The sequence below is a fragment of the Rhincodon typus genome, chromosome 21 (assembly GCF_021869965.1).
Source record: "Rhincodon typus isolate 14 chromosome 21, sRhiTyp1.1, whole genome shotgun sequence".
In the NCBI taxonomy this organism is placed as follows: domain Eukaryota; kingdom Metazoa; phylum Chordata; class Chondrichthyes; order Orectolobiformes; family Rhincodontidae; genus Rhincodon; species Rhincodon typus.
This window is the reverse complement of record NC_063352.1, coordinates 13,952,492-13,971,414: the sequence shown is the minus strand read 5'-3', so window position 1 is coordinate 13,971,414 and position 18,923 is coordinate 13,952,492. Positions and strand designations below refer to the sequence as shown.

Sequence of the window (18,923 nt, the reverse complement as noted above, 5' to 3'; positions counted from 1 at the left end):
CAATGCTATATATCCCATCAACTGCATGAATTCTTTCACTCACTACTCAAATCACTATATCCTCACCCCATGTGAGGAATGAAACTAGTAGTGTATGAAGACATGGTGTTGCTTTTACTGTTATCACATTTGGATGAGTTCTTTACGGATAACCCAAGCAGAAAGTGATTGTCTACCTTTTTTCTTCAATTCTGCTTCCTATTCATCATGTGCTACTGGTCAGCTGCTTGCCACTTAGATAATGACAAGGGCCATCCTCTCATGATGGTGAAGTTGTGCAATGTGCAGTGGCCCACAACAAACCCTATGTTGACTCTGCCAAGTAGCTGCAAGGCTTCTTCAGAGTGGAAGCAAGCTCAAATGTATCGGCAGGCAAATACTTTCTGTTTCAAGTCACAGTATTTGGGTATGTGTGCATGGATGACACACAAATTCATGAGCCACATCTGCAAATAGTGGCTTGTCATTTGGAAACATGCTTTGGTTTGTGCAACTGGCTCAAGTGGCAGATAGAACAATGGACTGTTCCCAAATGAAGGCATTAAGCATGTTCCAGGATACTGGGCACTGTGCTGCATGATTCACTTATTATGATAATTTAGTGACTCGATTTTCAGGAAGTTGAATTATTTTTCACACCAACACATGGCAGAGGTGATAGTGCACACCTGTAAAGTGATGTGCATGGAATCAGTGTTACACTGCACCACAGTGAAGTCCGAAATCCTAACAGTTGGACATTGTGTGCTGTGTCATCTCCCTCTGGTGGGAGAGAATTGAATGCTGGGAGTGCTAGTTAAAAAGAGCACCTTACCCAACAAATTCAAGGTCTTTAAATTATTTCCAGCATCAGCCTGTATGGACCCAGGCAAATGAATCATCATTTTCACAGCAATTCATTGCACTGATGTTGGAATTGTGGCTGCAAGAGGAGGTAGATTTCAGTGAGGATGACACAGAGTTTGGACACACCGTTCCTTACTGAGGTTCAGTTCTTTGAAGGCTAGATGGAAATGTATCCTCCTGCTCTTCATTTCACTTATCACCTTCAACCTTTTGAGGAGCTTATACTGCTATGCATGGTCTCTTTTCATTCTCCACCACCTGCTGTGTTCAAAGAGGTATCCTACTAATAAAACCATAAGAGATAGCAAATTGTCACCAAGATACCTGGAAATCAATAAAAAAAACTTTCAGGAACAGACTGACCACTCCCCACAGGCTTTTATTGAAAGCATTTACACTTGTGAGCTTATAGCAACGACCAGACAAAAAAAATCTATTTGAAAATCGTCCCTTTAAATAATTGTGTAATGACTCAGGAAGCCTCACTGGAAAGAAACATCTATTGTTGAACACCAAAATAGAATGATTACGCATCCCAGCCCAAGAGACATAGTTCTGCCCTTTTGTTTTTTTTTTAAGAGTTTTTTTTCCCCTTATTAATTCACAGGATGTGGGCATCTCTGGTTAGGTCAGCATTCAATGCCCATCAGGCAGTTAAGAGTCAACGACATTGGGTCTGGAGTCACATGTAGACAAGACCAAGTAAGGATGGTAGTTTGCTTCCCTAAAGGACTTTAGTGAACCAGATGAGTTTATCCAACAATCAGCAATGGATTTATGGCCATCATTAGACTCTCATTTCTAGATTTTTAAAAACTGAATTCTAATTCCACCATCTGCTGTGGTGGGATTTGAACCCAGGTCCCCAGAACATTACCTGGGTCTATGGATTAATAGTCCAGCAACAGCACCACTAGGCCATCACCTGCTCTCTGGAACAGGTAAACTTGAACCCAGGTCTTCTGGCTCAGAGGTTGGGACACTACCACTGCACCACAAGAACCTTAGTTCTGCCCTTTATAGATATTTTCAAATCAACCTGTTCAGCGATGTTTTCACACACCCCTGGAGCAAGTGGGACTTGAACCAAGGCCTCCTGGCTCAGGAGACACTGCTACTGTGCTACGAAAGCCCCAGCTCTGCCCTTTCTTTTAACATATCCAGAAGTGTTACCAGAACGACTTTGCTACCACCAAATCACAGTAACATTTTTTCTGTTTTTAACTATTAGCCACCAGCAGCAATCATCCCAATTGTAGCCAATTACAAGTTTACATGCAAAGCCTATTATGGGCAGCTCTGCCCTTTTTTTCCTCTATTTATACCTCGATGTGCTATCACACACAACCAATAGACTTAACTACCACTAGTAATCACCCGTGTAGCAAAATCAATATTTACATGCAAAGCCCATTAAGAGTAATGTAAACCATCAGAAGTGAGGGGGAGGTAGAAAGAGGGAGAACTACATCAAAGTGAAGTTGGAGGGGGAAATAAAGCACTGCATCCCCCACGATAACCACCTCTCTCTAAAGGCACTGAGAGCATTGATGGACACTGTGTACTCCTTCTCCAATAACGCCCGGGCAAGATCTCCCCTTTAGTAAATATTGCTTTGAAAAAAATTTTAACTTACGCTCCTAATCAACCTGTTCAAAGACTTGGAAACAATAAGGACTGCAGATATTGGAAGCCAGATACTATAGGTGTGAGGCTAGAAAAGTACAGCAGGTCAGACAGCATCAGAGCAGTAGGAAAGTCAACGTTTTGGGCTGAAACCCTTCATCAGGACTGGGGAGAGGGAGGGGAGCCCAGAAATAAATAGAGGGAGAGGGGTGGGGCTGGGGGAAATGTAGGAGAGATGGTGATAGGTGGATGCAGACAGGGAGTGATTGTAATTGGTCTGTGGGAAGGGTGGAGCGGAGAGGTGAGTAGAAAGATGGACAGATTAGGTCAGGTCAGGGAGATGAGGAGGAAGGGGGAGGGCTGGACATGGGATAAGGCTGGGGGTAGAGGGATTTTGAAGCTGGTGAGGTCAATGTTGAGGGCATTGTGTGGGCTGTAAGCTCCCATGGCAAAATATCAGTGTTCTTCCTCCAGTTTACATTTGACCTCACTCTGACAGTGGAGGCGGCCAAGGATGGACATGTCATCAGGGGAGTGGGAGGGGGAATTAAAGTGGATGGCAATTAGAAGGTCAGGTTGATTGATGCATGCAGAGGGCAGATGATCTGCGAACCGGTCTCCAAGTCTGCATTTGGTCTCCCTGATATGAAAGAGACCACATCGGGAGCAATGGATGCAATAGATCAGGTTGTGATCAGTGCAGGGAAGATCTGGAAAGATTGTTTGAGGCTTTGTACGGAGTTGAAAAGGGAGGTGTAGGGGCAGGCGTTGCATCTCTTGCAGTTGCAGGGAAAGGGACATTCATTTTGCGACTCCCTCGTCAGCTCTACACGTCTCACCAATTCCTCCACCACACCTGGTATCTGCTGTGTTTTTCCAGCCTCACACCTATAGAACCTGTTCAGAAATGTTACTACACACCTTTAGAGCAGGTGGGACTTAAATCCAAGCCTCCCATTACAGGGGTAAGGACACTACCACTGCTCCATAAGAGGGCCCCCATTCTGTCCTTGTTTTTTGCTTTTATTAACCAACAGAGAGATTCAAATCGGATAACAAAACAAATAATGTTTCAATGACATTTTGTCCTCCTGTACCTACTGTACTTATGAAACACTACACTGAATAAAAGTTAGTCTAACACTGTCAACTAGAGTGAAAGTGAAGTGTCATGTGGGAATCCAGAGTTCAAATACCAGCAACGCAGCATTTATTAGGATGTTTTATTATGCAAGGTGAATCAACTCAATCCCTATGGTAAAAAAACAAACAAGGCAGTTCTAAATGCACTGAAATTTAAGAAGCTACAGAGTAAACAGTCCTTTCAAACTTGAAAATTCTTGATCTTTCTGCATGTTATTATTCCACTGAATGATACTCTGTCACCTTCAAAGCAGAGACAAAAACTTTCCAATGACTTCAGGGATCAATTTTATGTATAACTTCAAATGTTTAATTAGAAATGAATTTGCAATGATTCCCTAATTGTAGGCAATTGAAATGAAATGCTAACAGTGAGAATATTCTTGCACTATGCTTTTCAAATTGCTCAGTCATTGTTTCATTATTGTATAGGCAATCATACAGCTCTGATAAAAGGTCATTGCCCTGACACATTGGGGGGAGTTTAATGCCTTCCTTTGGGAAGGCAGAGTGGGCCACTGACAGCCACCTTCTACCCTTACTGTCAACCACTCCTGTGTTGCCTTCCTGTTTCCATCACTTACCTGTTCTCTGAGATGACACTAAGTTTGCAGATGACACTAGCATTGGTGGAGTAGCAGATAGTGAAAGGGACTGTCGGAGAATGCAGCAGAATATAGATAGATTGGAGAGTTGGGCGGAGAAATGGCAGATGGAGTTCAATCCAGGCAAATGTGAGGTGATGCATTTTGGAAAATCCAATTCAAGAGCGAACTATATCGGTAAATGGAAAAGCCCTGGGGAAAATTGTTGCACAGAGAGATCTGGGTGTTCAGGTCCATTGTACCCTTAAGGTGGCAACGCAGGTCGATAGAGTGGTCAAGAAGGCAATACTGCATGCTTTCATTCATCGGACAGGGTATTGTGTACAAGAGTTGGCAGGTCATGTTACAGTTGTATAGGACTTTGGTACGACCACATTTGGAATACTGCGTACAGTTCTGGTCGCCACATTACCAAAAGGATGTGGATGCTTTGGAGAGGGTGCAGAGGAGGTTCACCAGGATGTTCCCTGGTATGGAGGGCGCTAGCTATGAAGAGAGGTTGAGTAGATTAGGATTATTTACACTAAAAAGATGGAGGTTGAGAGGGGACCTGATTGAGGTCTACAAAATCATGAGAGGTATAGACAGGGTGGATAGCAAGAAGCTTTTTCCCAGAGTGGGGGGGCTCAATTACTAGGGGTCACGATTTCAAGGTGAGAGGGGAAAAGTTTAAGGGAGATATGCACGGAAAGTTCTTTACGCAGAGGGTGGTGGGTGCCTGGAACGTGGAAGTCGCAGTGGAAGTGGTAGAGGCGGGCATGATAGCGTCATTTAAGATGTGTCTAGACAGATACATGAATGGGCAGGGAGCAGAAGGATACAGATCCTTGGAAAATAGGTGACAGGTTTAGATAGAGGATCTGGATCTGCGCAGGCTTGGAGGGCCGAAGGGCCTGTTCCTGTGCTTTAATTTTCTTTGTTCTTTGTGTCCAGCGATGATACAAGGCCTTGTGGGAGTAACATACTGGTAGCAGCCACTATTGTTACTCAATAGAGCTGCCAATCCCCAATTGGCCTGCAGTCTTTGATAGTTGGGACTTCTGCTCCCAGGGTCCTTGATCTCAGCTAAGGGTCTAAGATTCATTTAATTCAGTTGGGCGTCCTGAAAAGGGGCAATGTGGGGCTCTTACCACCTCTCCACCCAGCAGGCAAAGCCCCGACTGCCTCCTTTAAATACCATCACATAACACTGTTTTCCTCTCTCCAAATATGGTGCCAGAGCAGCCGAGTGTTTCCAGCATTTTCTGTTTTTATATCTTTATCACTTTCACTTTATTAAGTAAGTGTGTGAATTATGTAGATTGGGCAGTTCATTACAAAAGGTGGAAGAATTTTCAATATGTTCCCATTGTTTTGAACAAGCAACCTTCCTGTGAACAAAATACCAGCTACACAGATAATAAGGCTTTTTCCAAACCATACTAGCAAATGTGTTATACTTCCAAAACTCACCCCCAACTGCCAGCTTTGAAATCAGGCCAATTCTGCAGCCTCTCTGACAAAGATCAACTATTTCATTTATGAATTTAGGAATGAGGCTAAGATGGTCCAAACTCATTTTTTGCAGGCTGTTGAGAGGGGATATTCACGCAGTTTGGAGCACTTTTGAATTCTGATCCCAGTCAGTATCCTAATACATTTAAATTAGATTCATCAAAAGTACATCGTTCATTTTCCTTCAAATAGAAAAGGTTTTGGCATTTGGGGTATTTAGATACCAAGAAAAATTGCAGCTTTTGTCAAAAACACCTACTGCCTCGAAATTATTTTCCAAGCATTTGTAGTTTGATCCACTGTCTTGTGTCCTGTCAGTCAGCTATCCCATTTCCTTTCAGTTCTTGTGAGCTGCAGGCCAAAAATGGTGCTTGGTTTCATTAAAGTAAAGGGACTCTTTAAGGAGTGAAACAGTCCTTCCGGAGTAATTCCGAGTTTCTCTCTCCATTCTCTGAACCAAAATAAAGCCAATTCATCTGTCACTGCAACTCAGAATCAATAAATATCACCCAAAGGAAGTGGCCTATTTCCAACTTTACACAATGCTGCCTTTAAAAATCAAGGTCTTTTGAGGTGGAGGTTAAACACAAGTTAATTGGCTACATCATGTCCAATTACTTTAATCATTTCATTTGCTTTCCTCTGTGCAACATCCTAATCATTCTGACCAAAAATTTAGAAATCAGAACTTACATATCAGTGCACAATATCAGTGTTCTTCCTCCAGTTTACATTTGACCTCACTCTGATATTGTGCATAAACATGCATTTCAGAAACATGTTGCTCTTAGCTTTTAAAGATTATGGGGCTCAGATAAGAATTGAAAATCATGCAATAATATGGTGCTTTTCAAACCACTGTCTAAAAGTGCTTTATAACCCATGGAGTAGTTTTGATGTGTCATCATTGTTGTCATGGAAAGATTGCAGCACTCAATCTGAGCATCCACAATCAATAATGTGATAATGGTCCATTAAACTGTTTTTTGTGATTATGATTGAAGGATAATTTCTCTGCTCTTAACTGAAAAACTGTAGAGCCAAGGAATTTTTTGCGTTGACCCTGACAAGCAGATGTCGTTTTGGTTCAACATATCATCAGAAAGACAGTGGTTATGATACTGCAGGACTCCACTGGTATTGTACACAAGTGTCAGCCTGGACTGGGGCTTGCACCTTGAACTTTATAACTTAGGTGAGAGCCCTGTGATCTAAACCATTAATTAATTTCAATTGTTTCCTAGAGAATAGATCTTTTCACTGTTAGGAACAATGTACAACTTTTAAACTGAATTCCTATTTTGTATATTAAGAAGTGGGTGACATAGTTTAGTTTCATTTTTAAGTGTTTTGTGGGTTGTAGCAATATCTGGATGTTTGTTTTGTTTATGTGCATTTTAACAAACTTTTAAACCCATGAGGTGAACACTTCAGTGCATTAAAAAACAGGAAAAAATAACTGTGTTGGTTGCTTAGCATCAGGATTTGAATAGCGTTCGGAGAAAGGCAAAACAATCTGGAAAATAATCTAGTCAGTGTGATGTATGTCCGAGAGATTAGAAAACTCATGCAGTTGCTCTGAAATTAAAGTACTAATGAGTTTATTCTGTAGTTTGTTTTAAGGATCTCTGGAGAGGCATTAGATGAAGGGGAAAAGTATCTAGTGACTGCACAGAAATTTGCAAAAGGAAACAGGTTACAGCTGAACCAAACTGAATCTGAACAAGGAGACTGAGTTTGAAGATAGTGCTAACTTCTCCCTTAGGTTTTTGTGCTTGTAAAGATAATGCAGGAATGAAAGGCATAATATGAACTGGAATCTTTTTTGATGTCAGTAGTGAAATCTTTTCAACTGTTCATTTTGTCTAGTCTAATATAATTCATTTTTAATATAGATTTTATTTCTTGTATTTAAAATATAGAAGAAGATTCTTGTGAATGTGTGCAGTAACTGGTCTCCATGGTTAAAAACAAAGGCAAAGTTAGAATTTAACAACTCAATTTTTTGCGCTCAGATCTTACTTGTCCAGTATTCATATCAGCACGTAATAATAATCCTACAGTCATTCAGAAGAAAACTCTTAAGAGAAAGTAGGAATGAACTGAACTTTGATTAAATCTAGGTATGAAAAATATCTATGATATACATATTTTCGTAGCAGCAATAAGCTATATTATTTTTGTCAGAATCATTCTAAGGATAGTAAGATCAGCAAATGACCTGCTGCTGATCCTCTAACAGTGAGCTTTGTCACCAAGCATTAGGAGATCTATAGAAATCTAGTACAGCGTGCCACTTAATTTTACTCCAACTGGCTACAAATGACCTTCGCCTCTCCCAAAGGCATGGTTAACTGGTTAAGTGTAGGAATTCCTCTTGGGCCATAGTCAAACTTGCCTCCTACTGTTGTAAATCAAAGCCTGATGCACTATCGCATTTTGTGCCTGACTGTGAAAGGTCAAGAGTGTGACAAGACCTCAGGGAATAGAGGTACATTTGACAACTCAGGAATTCTGTGCAGAGAGGGAAGAAGGTGTTATTTTAAAAGTCTTTTTTTCACCCTCCAGATCCTGGTGAATGTTTAAGGATTTAGGTGAGCATGTCGGTGATTGTTTTGAGATTTTTTTAATGATTGTATTCATCTAAACTCAGACAGTAGTTTAAATTGGTACTGAGAAGGATTGCATTAAATTTAGTAGTTTAACTAGCTTACTACTAGGTATAACCGTAGACAACATTTAAATAATATTTCTAAACTTGAAACCAAATTCGGTAAATTAAATGCCAAAAGTATGGCAAGGCAGGTGATGTGTTGCAACTGTTGCATGTGTGCACTGCTAGACAACAAGTGAGAACTGGTGGACAGCATGTGATTCATGACAACTGCATCTGCAGTTCGCATCTACTACTTAGGAATTTCAGTTCTGGGTTGATGAGCTGATTTCAGAACTTCGGCCCCATTCAAAGCATCAGGTAAAGGGAAAGTTACCTCAACAATTTCTTACAGGAAGCAGCCTTATTCAAGATACATCAGATTTGATCTATGGTCAAGGGTAGGGGAGTGTGACTGTGTGTGAGGCAAGTATAGAGTTCCAGAAAGTAGCAATAGAGGCTGCCATAGAGTCTTAGTTATCGAGTCATACAGCACCGAAACAGACCCTTTGGTCCAACCAATCCATACCAACCATAATCTCAAACTAAACTAGTCCCACCTGGCTGCACTTGGCCTATATTCCTCCAAACATTTCTTATTCATGTACTTACCCAAACATCTTTTAAATGTTGCAACTGCACCCACAATCACCACTTCCTCTGGAAGAAGTTCATTCCACACATGAACCACTCTGTGTAAAAAAAGTTTTCCCTCATGTCTTTTTTAAATTTTTCTTCTCTCACCTTAAAAATATGCCCTCTATTCTTGAACTCCCCCACCCGAGGGAAATGACACCTACCACTCACCTTATAAGGTTTGAAGTGCTTGCAACTTATGTTAAGGAGAACAGGGATTGTAGGATAAGTAAAGTGACCGTGGCACCATGGTGCAAAGAGCCACTCAAGTGAAGGAAGTAAAAAGTAATGGAGTTAGAGTTAGGGATAGTATAATTAGAGGGATCCACACTCAACAGCATTCTCAACAACCAAAAGCATGGGTCCCCTGCCGGAGATAAAGACAGCTGCTTACAGATGGAGAGAAACTTACAGTTGGAAGGGAAAAATTCAGTTATCATGGTTCATCTGCTACCAAAAACATAATTAAGTTTATGGAAGAGTTTCTGCTGAGGTAGTATGAGCAGCAAGGGACTAAATTAAAAAATAGAATCACAATGACCCACGAGCAAATTGGCATTAGACAAATAAGATTAAAGAGTTGAATGTGTGGCTTAAAATTCATTGTGAAGAGGAAATGTGCTTAAACTCATGGGACACTGGCATTGATACCAGTACTGAAGGAAAAAGGACTTGCACCAACAAGATGGTCTTCATATGACTCACCAGAAGACTTCACATCAGGGTGATTTAATAATTTAAAGTGAATGGACAATGCAATAGTGCAAGGTAGCAAAGTTTGAGGTTGTGAAACGTGGGTCTGAACTAGTGTCTTAAACTTAAATAAAGGTTATTGCAAGGGAAGATAGAGTTGGCTAAAATGAAATGAAATGAAATAACAGGTAAAAAGCCAAGACAGTAACGAAGCAGTGGCAAACACCCAAGTAGAAATTTCCTGACTAACAGCAAAGGTGCATTCCATTCAGAAAGAGAGATGCTATGAGAATGATTTGTCAAACATGACTGGCTAAGTAATGCAACGATGGTACAAAATTGAAAGAAAAGATATGCAATATTGCAATGATTAGTCACAGCCGAGAAGATTGGGAAAAGATGAATGGAAGGATGACCAAAAAAAGTGAGAAATTGAAATATGCGTTAACTAGCAAAATACATAAAACTAAATGGTAAAAAAAGTTTTTACATGTGTACAAAAATTAAAAGCTCACCTAGAGTAAACATTAGTCCCTTAAATGGTGCGACTGAGAAATTAATAATGGGAAACAAGAAATTACCACAAGTTTTCAATAAATACAATGAGCTGAATCTTACCTTTTTAGGATAAGTCAGACTTGCACTGAGTTTCTTTGTGGGGATTTCTGCCACAAAGCCCAGCAGGTTTTCTCACCATATCTTACCAAACTTGTCTCATTAACCAAATCCTCTATCCCAGATGGCATTCCTCATCTCTGATTCTGCCCCATCTTACTGCGTAACACTCCCCTAACAACTGACCTATCAGCAGATTTTCCAGAACCCATCAGCATTCCTTGTGCTCTTGCCGTTTTTAAACGTTTGTTGTACACCCAGACAAATACAGTCAGTCTGGAGCATTTGTCATGGACATGATGAACAGGGGAAAAATCACTGGAAAGTGAGCATAAACAACTTTATCATCACAATTTTTGTAGTATTCCCAAACTGTTCTTAGATTACAGAACTTAGTAAAGTGGAATTAAACTGGAAAAGCAGTAACTTGTTTATATAATACCTGAAAAAAATGGAATAGGAAAATAAATATTCATATTATGGGACCTTACCTGAAAAATGGCAATCCAGGCATATCCTATATTATCAAAATTAATGGCACCCTTATGTGGATTTACATCTCCCGTTTTGCACATGTTGTAGTATTGATTCCAGTTTATGCAACCACTTGTATTGTTCATTTCCAGGCTATATCTTGGGTGGCTGTAAGAATCCAAGCTAAGAAAACATTCGGCTCCATTTTCTTTCAAATTTGGAAGGTCCTGACATTTCTGCATGCCATTGTCCCGTGGCAGTGAGCAAATAAATGGAGTTTCGTCACCTTCTATCTGATAATTTGGAGGTAAAGAAACATTGTAATACCTAAAAAAAAATGAGAGAGAATTGGTCTGTATTAATGCTGTAATTATTTACTCACTAATATTTGGTAAATTGAGACAGCAAGGTTGTAATTCACAAACAAAGAAAAACTGTGGAAATATCCCTTATTTTTAAAGTATACATCATAAAATAGATACTCAGTCTTTGAAGTTCATTTGAAACTTTTTGTGATAAGCAAAGATTATTAGCATAAATGCTTGAGATTTCTTTTACTGTTCTTCAAGATCTGGGTGTCACTGACAAGATTAGCACTTATTATCCACCTGTAGTTGCCTTCGAGGAGGATCTGTTGGGTTTCCTTCTTGAACCACGGTATTTCAAATGGTGAGGGTGTTCCCACATTGCTGTTAGGTAGGGGAATTCCAGTGACAATGAAGGAGCAATGATAAATGCCCCAGTCAAAATGATGAGGAACTTGAGGTGATTGTGTTTGCAGGTACCTGATGCCTTTGCACTTGTAGGTGTTGGAAATCATGCACTTGGAAGGATTTTTGTAACAAGTATAATCTAGTTAGTATAATCTAGTTTAGACATTACGGCAAAAGTTGTTCAACAGTAATCTCTATGTTCCATATTTGACACTTGAGATAACTGCTCTTCTGAACTAGTATGCGGTGTCTATTGCCCACATGAGACTTAGGCTGGGATTTTCCATTTTGGAGTTAAAATATGCCAACAGGTGTTTTAGATAGTATCACATCTGCCACTGCCTGTAGAAAGTGCTCCAGAGCAATCACAAAGTCTTCTGCTCATTTCTTATCCAAGCGGGTGCCTGGTGGCTTAAATGGTGAACCACATGTCGATGGTGGGCAGATGTTCCTTCCTCTGCCAGTATCTTCCTGGCTCAAAGGTTCTGGAGACATATTTAAAAGACACCAAGGTACCCATTGCCCTGCTTCAAACCAGGCACTCCTTCAGGCCAGAGATAGTAGGAACTGCCCTTCCTGCTCCTCTGATGCTCCTTGGCCTGCTGTGTTCATCCAGCTCTACACCTTGTTATCTCACTCCCTCAGGCCACCTTTGCCACCACACACCACCAGAAATTTCCATCAAGCCTCAAAATGCTTTACAGAGACCTCATTAAGCATCTACCCTAGATCATCTGGGCCAGAAAAGAGGTTTGTTCTCCATGGGAGGAAATGGTCCTGCCATCAGACCCAGACTGCCTGTGCTCAGGTTACACATGAGGTCACTGGCTCCAGCAGGCATCAGTGCAGTGTCATCCAATGCAGGAAGAGAATCAACAATTTCTTTGGCTTGGCAAGGCTAAGTACCACACCTTCTCACACTGTAACCTCATACACATAGGGCTTTCACTTTGTTTAACTCTACTATGATACAGCCACGTCACATGGTCACACCCATTTCAGCATCACATGCATCTGTGCATCAAAGGGCTTACACTCAGTGTACTGACAGTCTTTTAACACTTCCTAAGTATTATCATAGAAGATCATAGAATCCCTAGTGTGGAAACAGGCCCTTCGGCCCAACAAGTCCACACCAACGCATAGAACATCCCACCGAGACCCATCGCCCTAATCTACACATCCCTGAACTCGATGGGCAATTTAGCATGGCCAATCCACCTAGCCTGCACATCTTTGGACTGTGGGAGGAAATCAGAGCACCCGGAGGAAACCCACCAGACATGGGGAGAATGTGCAAACTCCACACAGACAGTTGCCTGAGGGTGGAATTGAACCCTGGTCCCTGGCACTGTGAGGCAGCAGTGCTAACCACTGCTTCCTACTCACTTACTGAGAGGACTCACCACCTGGCAAGGCTATTCACGCTCATCAAGAGCTCATGAACACACTGTCATCACACTCATCTTTTCTCTTTCTTTCACTGCAGGATAAGTTGCTGCATAATTGGAAGTAAAGTACCCAGACATACACAACCCCTCACGATCCTCATCTCATTCCAGGACGATGTAGTTCAGCTGGCGGGTGAGAACCAAGTCTAGCACCAATGGGGAGATCAGCATGGGAGAAGCCAGGGAGTACTGTTGTTGTCTGCTCTTCTCTAAGGGCAAGGTAGTGGTGAAGTCTTAACATTTGTTCACCTTGTGATACTGGAAGCTCACTCACAGACAATGCCCAGCCATTTCAACACATCACTTAGGTAGGTGAGGGGTGAGGGTTCTGAAAAGGGGATGCACAGGCTTACAAAGCAAAAAGATATGGCAAAATTGCACAGCAGCATTTGAGTAATTATACCAGAGTGGGACAGGAAAGGACAGAGTATACAAACAGGAAAAGAACAGCAATAAATAGAGCCAAAGGGAGAAAAATGGCAAAAAGGAAATAAAATTAATGGTTCTTTACTAATAGATACAAAATATTGGGAACAAAATAAATAAATCAATGGTACAAATAGGGGTTGATAGGCATATCCTAAAGCCATTATAGTGACATAGATACAAGGCAGGAAGAAATGGGTGATGGGTTGCTTTCTTAATACAAGATGGAATATTCATCATAGCAAAAAATGATCTTGGGTCAGAAGTTCTGAATCCATTTGGGTGGAGGTAAGGAATAAAAAAGGGAAGATAGCACTGATGGGATTCCTCCAGTTAGGCTCCCTAACAGTGGCTATACTATAGAACAGAGAATAAATCAGGAGATAGTGAAGGCTTGTAAAAAGAAAAGGTAGTATGTTATTCATGGATGAATTTATTCTTCATGCATTTTGGGAATATCATATTGGCAAAAGTAGCCATGAGGAAGAATTCATAGGATATATTTGGGACAGTTATTTAGAATGATATATTGAAAAGCCAACCAGGAATCAGGCAATTTTGGATCTGGTAATGAGTAATGAGACAATTTATTAAATGAGCTCAAAATAAAAAAGAGCCCCCAGGAAACAATGACCATAACATGGTAGAATTTAACATTCAGTTTGAAAGTGAGAAACTTGGGATAGAAACAACTGTGTTAAACTTAAACTACAAAGGAGTGAGGCAAGTGTTGCTTGGAATGGACTAGGAAAGGAGTTTAGCAGAACAGACAGTCAATGAGCAATGACAGATGTTTAAGAAAATAATTTATGACTCACAACAAAGATATATCCCTGTGAGGAAGGGGGATTCTAGGAGGTTATTAATCAACAATGATTAACCAAGGACATTGAGAATAACATCAAAGTGGAAGAAAAAAAATATAAATATGATAAGGATTAGTGGTAAACCATTGGGAAATCTTTAAAAACCAACAAAAGATGACCAACAAGTAGAGAAAACAATTTAGCTATTAGAAGGCAAAGTTGGGGTAAAGAGAGCATTTTCAAGATGGCAACTTGTAACTGATGGAGTTCCACAGGGATCAGTGCTGAGGCCACAATTATTTACAAATTATATTCATGACATGGATGAGGTACTATGCCAACTTGGACACAAAGACTGATGGGAGGACAAGTGGCAGTGAGGGATAAAAACAGGTTAAGTAAATGAGCAAAAACTTGACAAATAGAATATAAAGTAGGAAAATGTGAGGTTTATGCATTTTGGCAAAAGGAATAGGGTAGCTGAATATTATTTAAATGGAAAGGGCTATAGAATGTTCAAGAGAGATTTGGAGATCCTCATTCATGAATTCACAAAGCTAGCCTATAAGTTTAGCTGGTATTAGGCGAAGCAAATGGAATATTGGCCTTTATTTCAAGGGGAATGGAGAACAGAAGTAGGGGGGTCTTGCTACAACTATACAAGACACTAGTTAGAAAACAACTAGAATACGGTAAACTAGTCCCTTATCCAAGGAATGATATACTGGCATTGGAGGCAGACCAGAGACTGGAGGGATCTTCTTATGAGAAAATGTTGAGTAATTTGGGCTGTCCTCATTGGATTTTAGAAGAATGAAGGTAACCTTAATGAAACAAACAAGATTCTTAGGGAGCTTAATAGGGTAGATGCTGGGAGGTTATTTTTGCTGAAATGGAGTCTAGGACTAGAGGCAAAGCTCAGATTAAAAGCTGCCCATTTGAGACAGAGATGAGGACGAATTTCTTCTGTCAGTGGGCAGGGAACCCGTGAAATTCTTTATCACAGAGGGCTGTTGAAGCTGAGTCATTAAATATAGTCAACGCTGAGAAACGGATTTTTAATCAGGAAGTGAATCAAGGGTTGTAGGGAAAAGGCAGGGAAATTAAATTAAAGATAATCAGACATGATCTAATTGAATGGTGAAACAGACTTGATGGGCCAAATGGCCTACTTGTGCTCCAATTCTTAATTATCGTCTTAGTTTTCGTCCTCGCTAACCATCACACATACCATCCAGTGCAACTTTAAATGACAACTCCTTGCTGGCAAAATGACATGCCCATGGTGGCAATGTGCATTGCCTAGGGTTCAGAAAACATACCAGGGCACCTTACTAGCCAGATTGGCAATAGCTAAATTGCCTTCAGACAGGGGGAGGCAGAACCAGTCGCATATGGCCTTGGCATGATAGTGATGCCAGATACAGTCATGCCCAACTTAACCTCCTGCTTTTGCTCATCCCTCCAGGATGCCAGAACATGTATTGCTTGTGATCTTTGGCTTGTGTATCAGTAACTTGCCAACTCCTCCCTATTCTGTGAAATCCCCTCACCATTTTGTCATCCTTGTTGCACCTGTGATCCTTTAGTGTCCCCCCTGTAATTTGCAGCAGTCACTGTCTCCAATTTTCCCTGGAGCACTTGGACATTGAGATCTTACTGGCCCTGTACAGCCTTGCCCCTCTCCTGATAGAATGCACCTCCAACATGACTGTATGTTCCCTGCCCCGACTTTCCAAAACCCCAAGAATTTATACTTGCTCCCATCCCTGTAACCATGGCTCATGCTACAGCATGCTCCCAGACTGAGCTGCAGGAACAAGATGGCCTTAGTATGGATGATGCTTTGGACGGACACTTCATAACCCCAGACTGACTGCAGGCCAACAAGATCCGGATACACTATGGCAACACCCCCACCCTCAGCAGGAAAATTGACTGATCAGCCCTGTAGATATCAAGTAAGATGGAAGAAGCCAAAAGAGGATTGGATAAGTTACAGGAGAAAAGAAATAGCATTTCATCTAGCATGCCCTCTTTGAGATGACTATCTAATTAGTCTACTCTCCTGCTATTTATCCATAGGCTTGTAAATATTTCCTTTCCAAATATACAAATATGAGGATGAAAAATCTGCCATCCTACCTCTATCTGCTAGTTTCTTACATCAAATTAGTGCTGGCAAATTTATACTACAATCTGGTCTCCAATATACTCCAGGTTTGGAAAAGTAGGAAGCCCAAGATAAATTTCAATCTAGTTTCAACCTCACAACTGTTCGGTATCATAACCTACTCAAGATTGTTTTAAAACAAACAAACATTCATATTCAGTCCTTTGTTTCTATGAACTTTTTATTTAGTAATCACCAATTTTTTGACCTGAAGACACTGACTCCTTGCTGAAGTATGGCTTCACAGGCAACAGATGCAAGCTATGTGATCATACAGACCAACCCTCTTATTACCAGATTCCAACAAATGCAGCATTGCAGCAGAGGCTGCTGATAATAGCACGAATGAAAATTCCAGTCAATTTTTCTTGAGGTGAACCACAGCACCTGACTGCCATCTTATCTAAGTAATGAATTTAGTACAGACCAAATGTCAAATCTTCGATGTTTTTTAAATTGCTGTTCCCTTGTATAAAATGTTGCAACCATTTCGAGTTCACTCAGAATATATTATAGGAATATGCATGTGCCATTTCCTCAACTTGTTATTGTGCTCCAACTCAGCAGGATTTTTTTGAAAAAATTCCATTCAGTAGAAAAAATGACAAAGCGTTTACTTCGAAGAAAGTCAATTTCAAAAGCTGTGAGAAACATAATGCATGCTTGCTGTTTTCTGCATGAATGTACTTTCAACTCCATTTGAAGACATACAGTTCCACATACACCATGCATATTGTCTAAATGGCCCCTGCATGAACCCAGTGTTTCAGTAGGCTATCAGACTGTGGGTCAATGGTGGCAGGAAGTGATGAGGCTACTGTTTTAAAACTATTATTAATACACAAGCTTCTTGCAGGAAGGGAAGCAATAAGATCTTGTTTGGGAATCCTTGATGATCTTCAATTCTTCAACTTGGAGGTGATGAAACCAATTTCAGTTCTGCTACTGCTGTTCAAGCTAATTTAGGAGCTACAAATTATACACTATTCTGAAAGGTTTGGCTATTAAATAAATTAACAGAGTTACTGGACCACTGTTGTGTTTAACGAATTTTGTGCCTGCTTTTTCATACAACCTGCTCACTAAAGCTTTTACCGTATGGAACTGTGGTATTGTGCCATTGCTAACCATAGCCATTTATTCATATACTCAAAACTGGATTATCAGATTTTCTTATGTTTCAAACATACTTAGTTCCACACTTCTGGACTCTGCATCTGTGACTTTAATTTAGGGTACATGAAATTGCAAAAAAATGTGAAAATAACCCATAGAACCTTGCTCACAATACCCCTGATACTTTTCTTAGCAAAGCATTTGAAAGTTATTTTAAAATATGCAATATTTACTTTTTTTAAAATGCAAATAAAATGAACATTGTATATATAAATATGATGTATTACAGTCGAGGTTTCTTCGGCCGAAAGTTTCCCAAGTTAACTAAGGGCTGGATATCTTTACAGGCTTCGTATATTAGTTGGGTCATAAGTTAAGCTTTCACTAAATTCCAACAATAAATCTCAGAATTCTTTTCTGATGGTGAATCAGTTAAAAAAAAAATTATTTTCCCTCAAAACTAAGAAAACGTCAATACACTCCACACCTATATTGTCCGCACAGACTGTATATGTCGCGCTGGTATGCACTTTCAGAATCAATTTTTTTGCAATTAGTAAAACAAATGCTTGTTAATTTGTTTCAAAGATGGTTGGAACTTCTTCATAAATTTTAATAAATAACTTTTATAATTACTAGAAATTTTAGACGTGAGCAAAATGTCAAATCCTCCATTCATGATTAGATATGCTGCAAGGACTGCTGTGCAGTGGTACATCTAATTTTCTGATAGTCTCCTTAATGGTAAGAGTCATCAACGGTTCACTCAGGTCACACACAAAGGACATTGCAAAGCAAAAGCAAGATTATTACTACTACTAAGTAAATGATCTCCAATCTCAGGCAATTCCTTAGGATTAAGGTCAACTTTCTTCCACTCTGGTTTGATGGGTTCTGAGATGGCTGATAAGGCAAGTGGGTGATTTCCAGACTCAGGGCGTGTGATGTTTGAAGGGTGGGGCAGGTAGGTTGTTTGGAGGTTTGTGCATTCTGAATCCTTGACTTTGCCTCTGCACATTCCCGATGAAGGCTCTCTATGCATTTGATGACAATTCTAGAACCATCCTTCGTCACTTTGGTCAGTCACAAGCCATTGACTCCCAGAAGTTGATGGGGATGTCTGACCTCTTCAAGGTTGCTTTGAGAATGTTTGTAAAGAGTTTATGCTGTCCACGTGGAAATCATCCACTGTGAATGAGGTCTGTGTACAGCAGATGTCTGGTATCAGGAATGCAATTTACCTGTCCAACCCAGTGGAGCTGGTTTTAAGTGATTAGGGGCTTGATGCTGGGCAAATCTTCCTGGTGCACAGCTTTGCTGCTGAACTCCTTTTCTTGCCATCAGATTGGTGCCTCCAAAAATATTACATTTTCCCATTACTGGTTCAGAAACAAGCATTATGGCTTACTGGGACAACAAGGTGCAGAGCTGGATGAACACAGCAGGCCAAGAA

At 40.4% G+C, this 18,923-nt stretch overlaps 1 protein-coding gene across 1 annotated transcript in view; it reads right to left on the bottom strand.

Annotated features, from left to right (window-relative positions):
- The window catches only part of LOC109933425 (voltage-dependent T-type calcium channel subunit alpha-1H-like), a 260,784-nt gene that overhangs the window by 211,435 nt on the left and 30,426 nt on the right, over positions 1-18,923 (bottom strand). Inside the window, exon 3 of the mRNA XM_048609686.1 lies at positions 10,803-11,112. Coding sequence (XP_048465643.1) covers positions 10,803-11,112 — 310 coding nt within the window. The remainder of the gene's footprint in view (positions 1-10,802; positions 11,113-18,923) is intronic.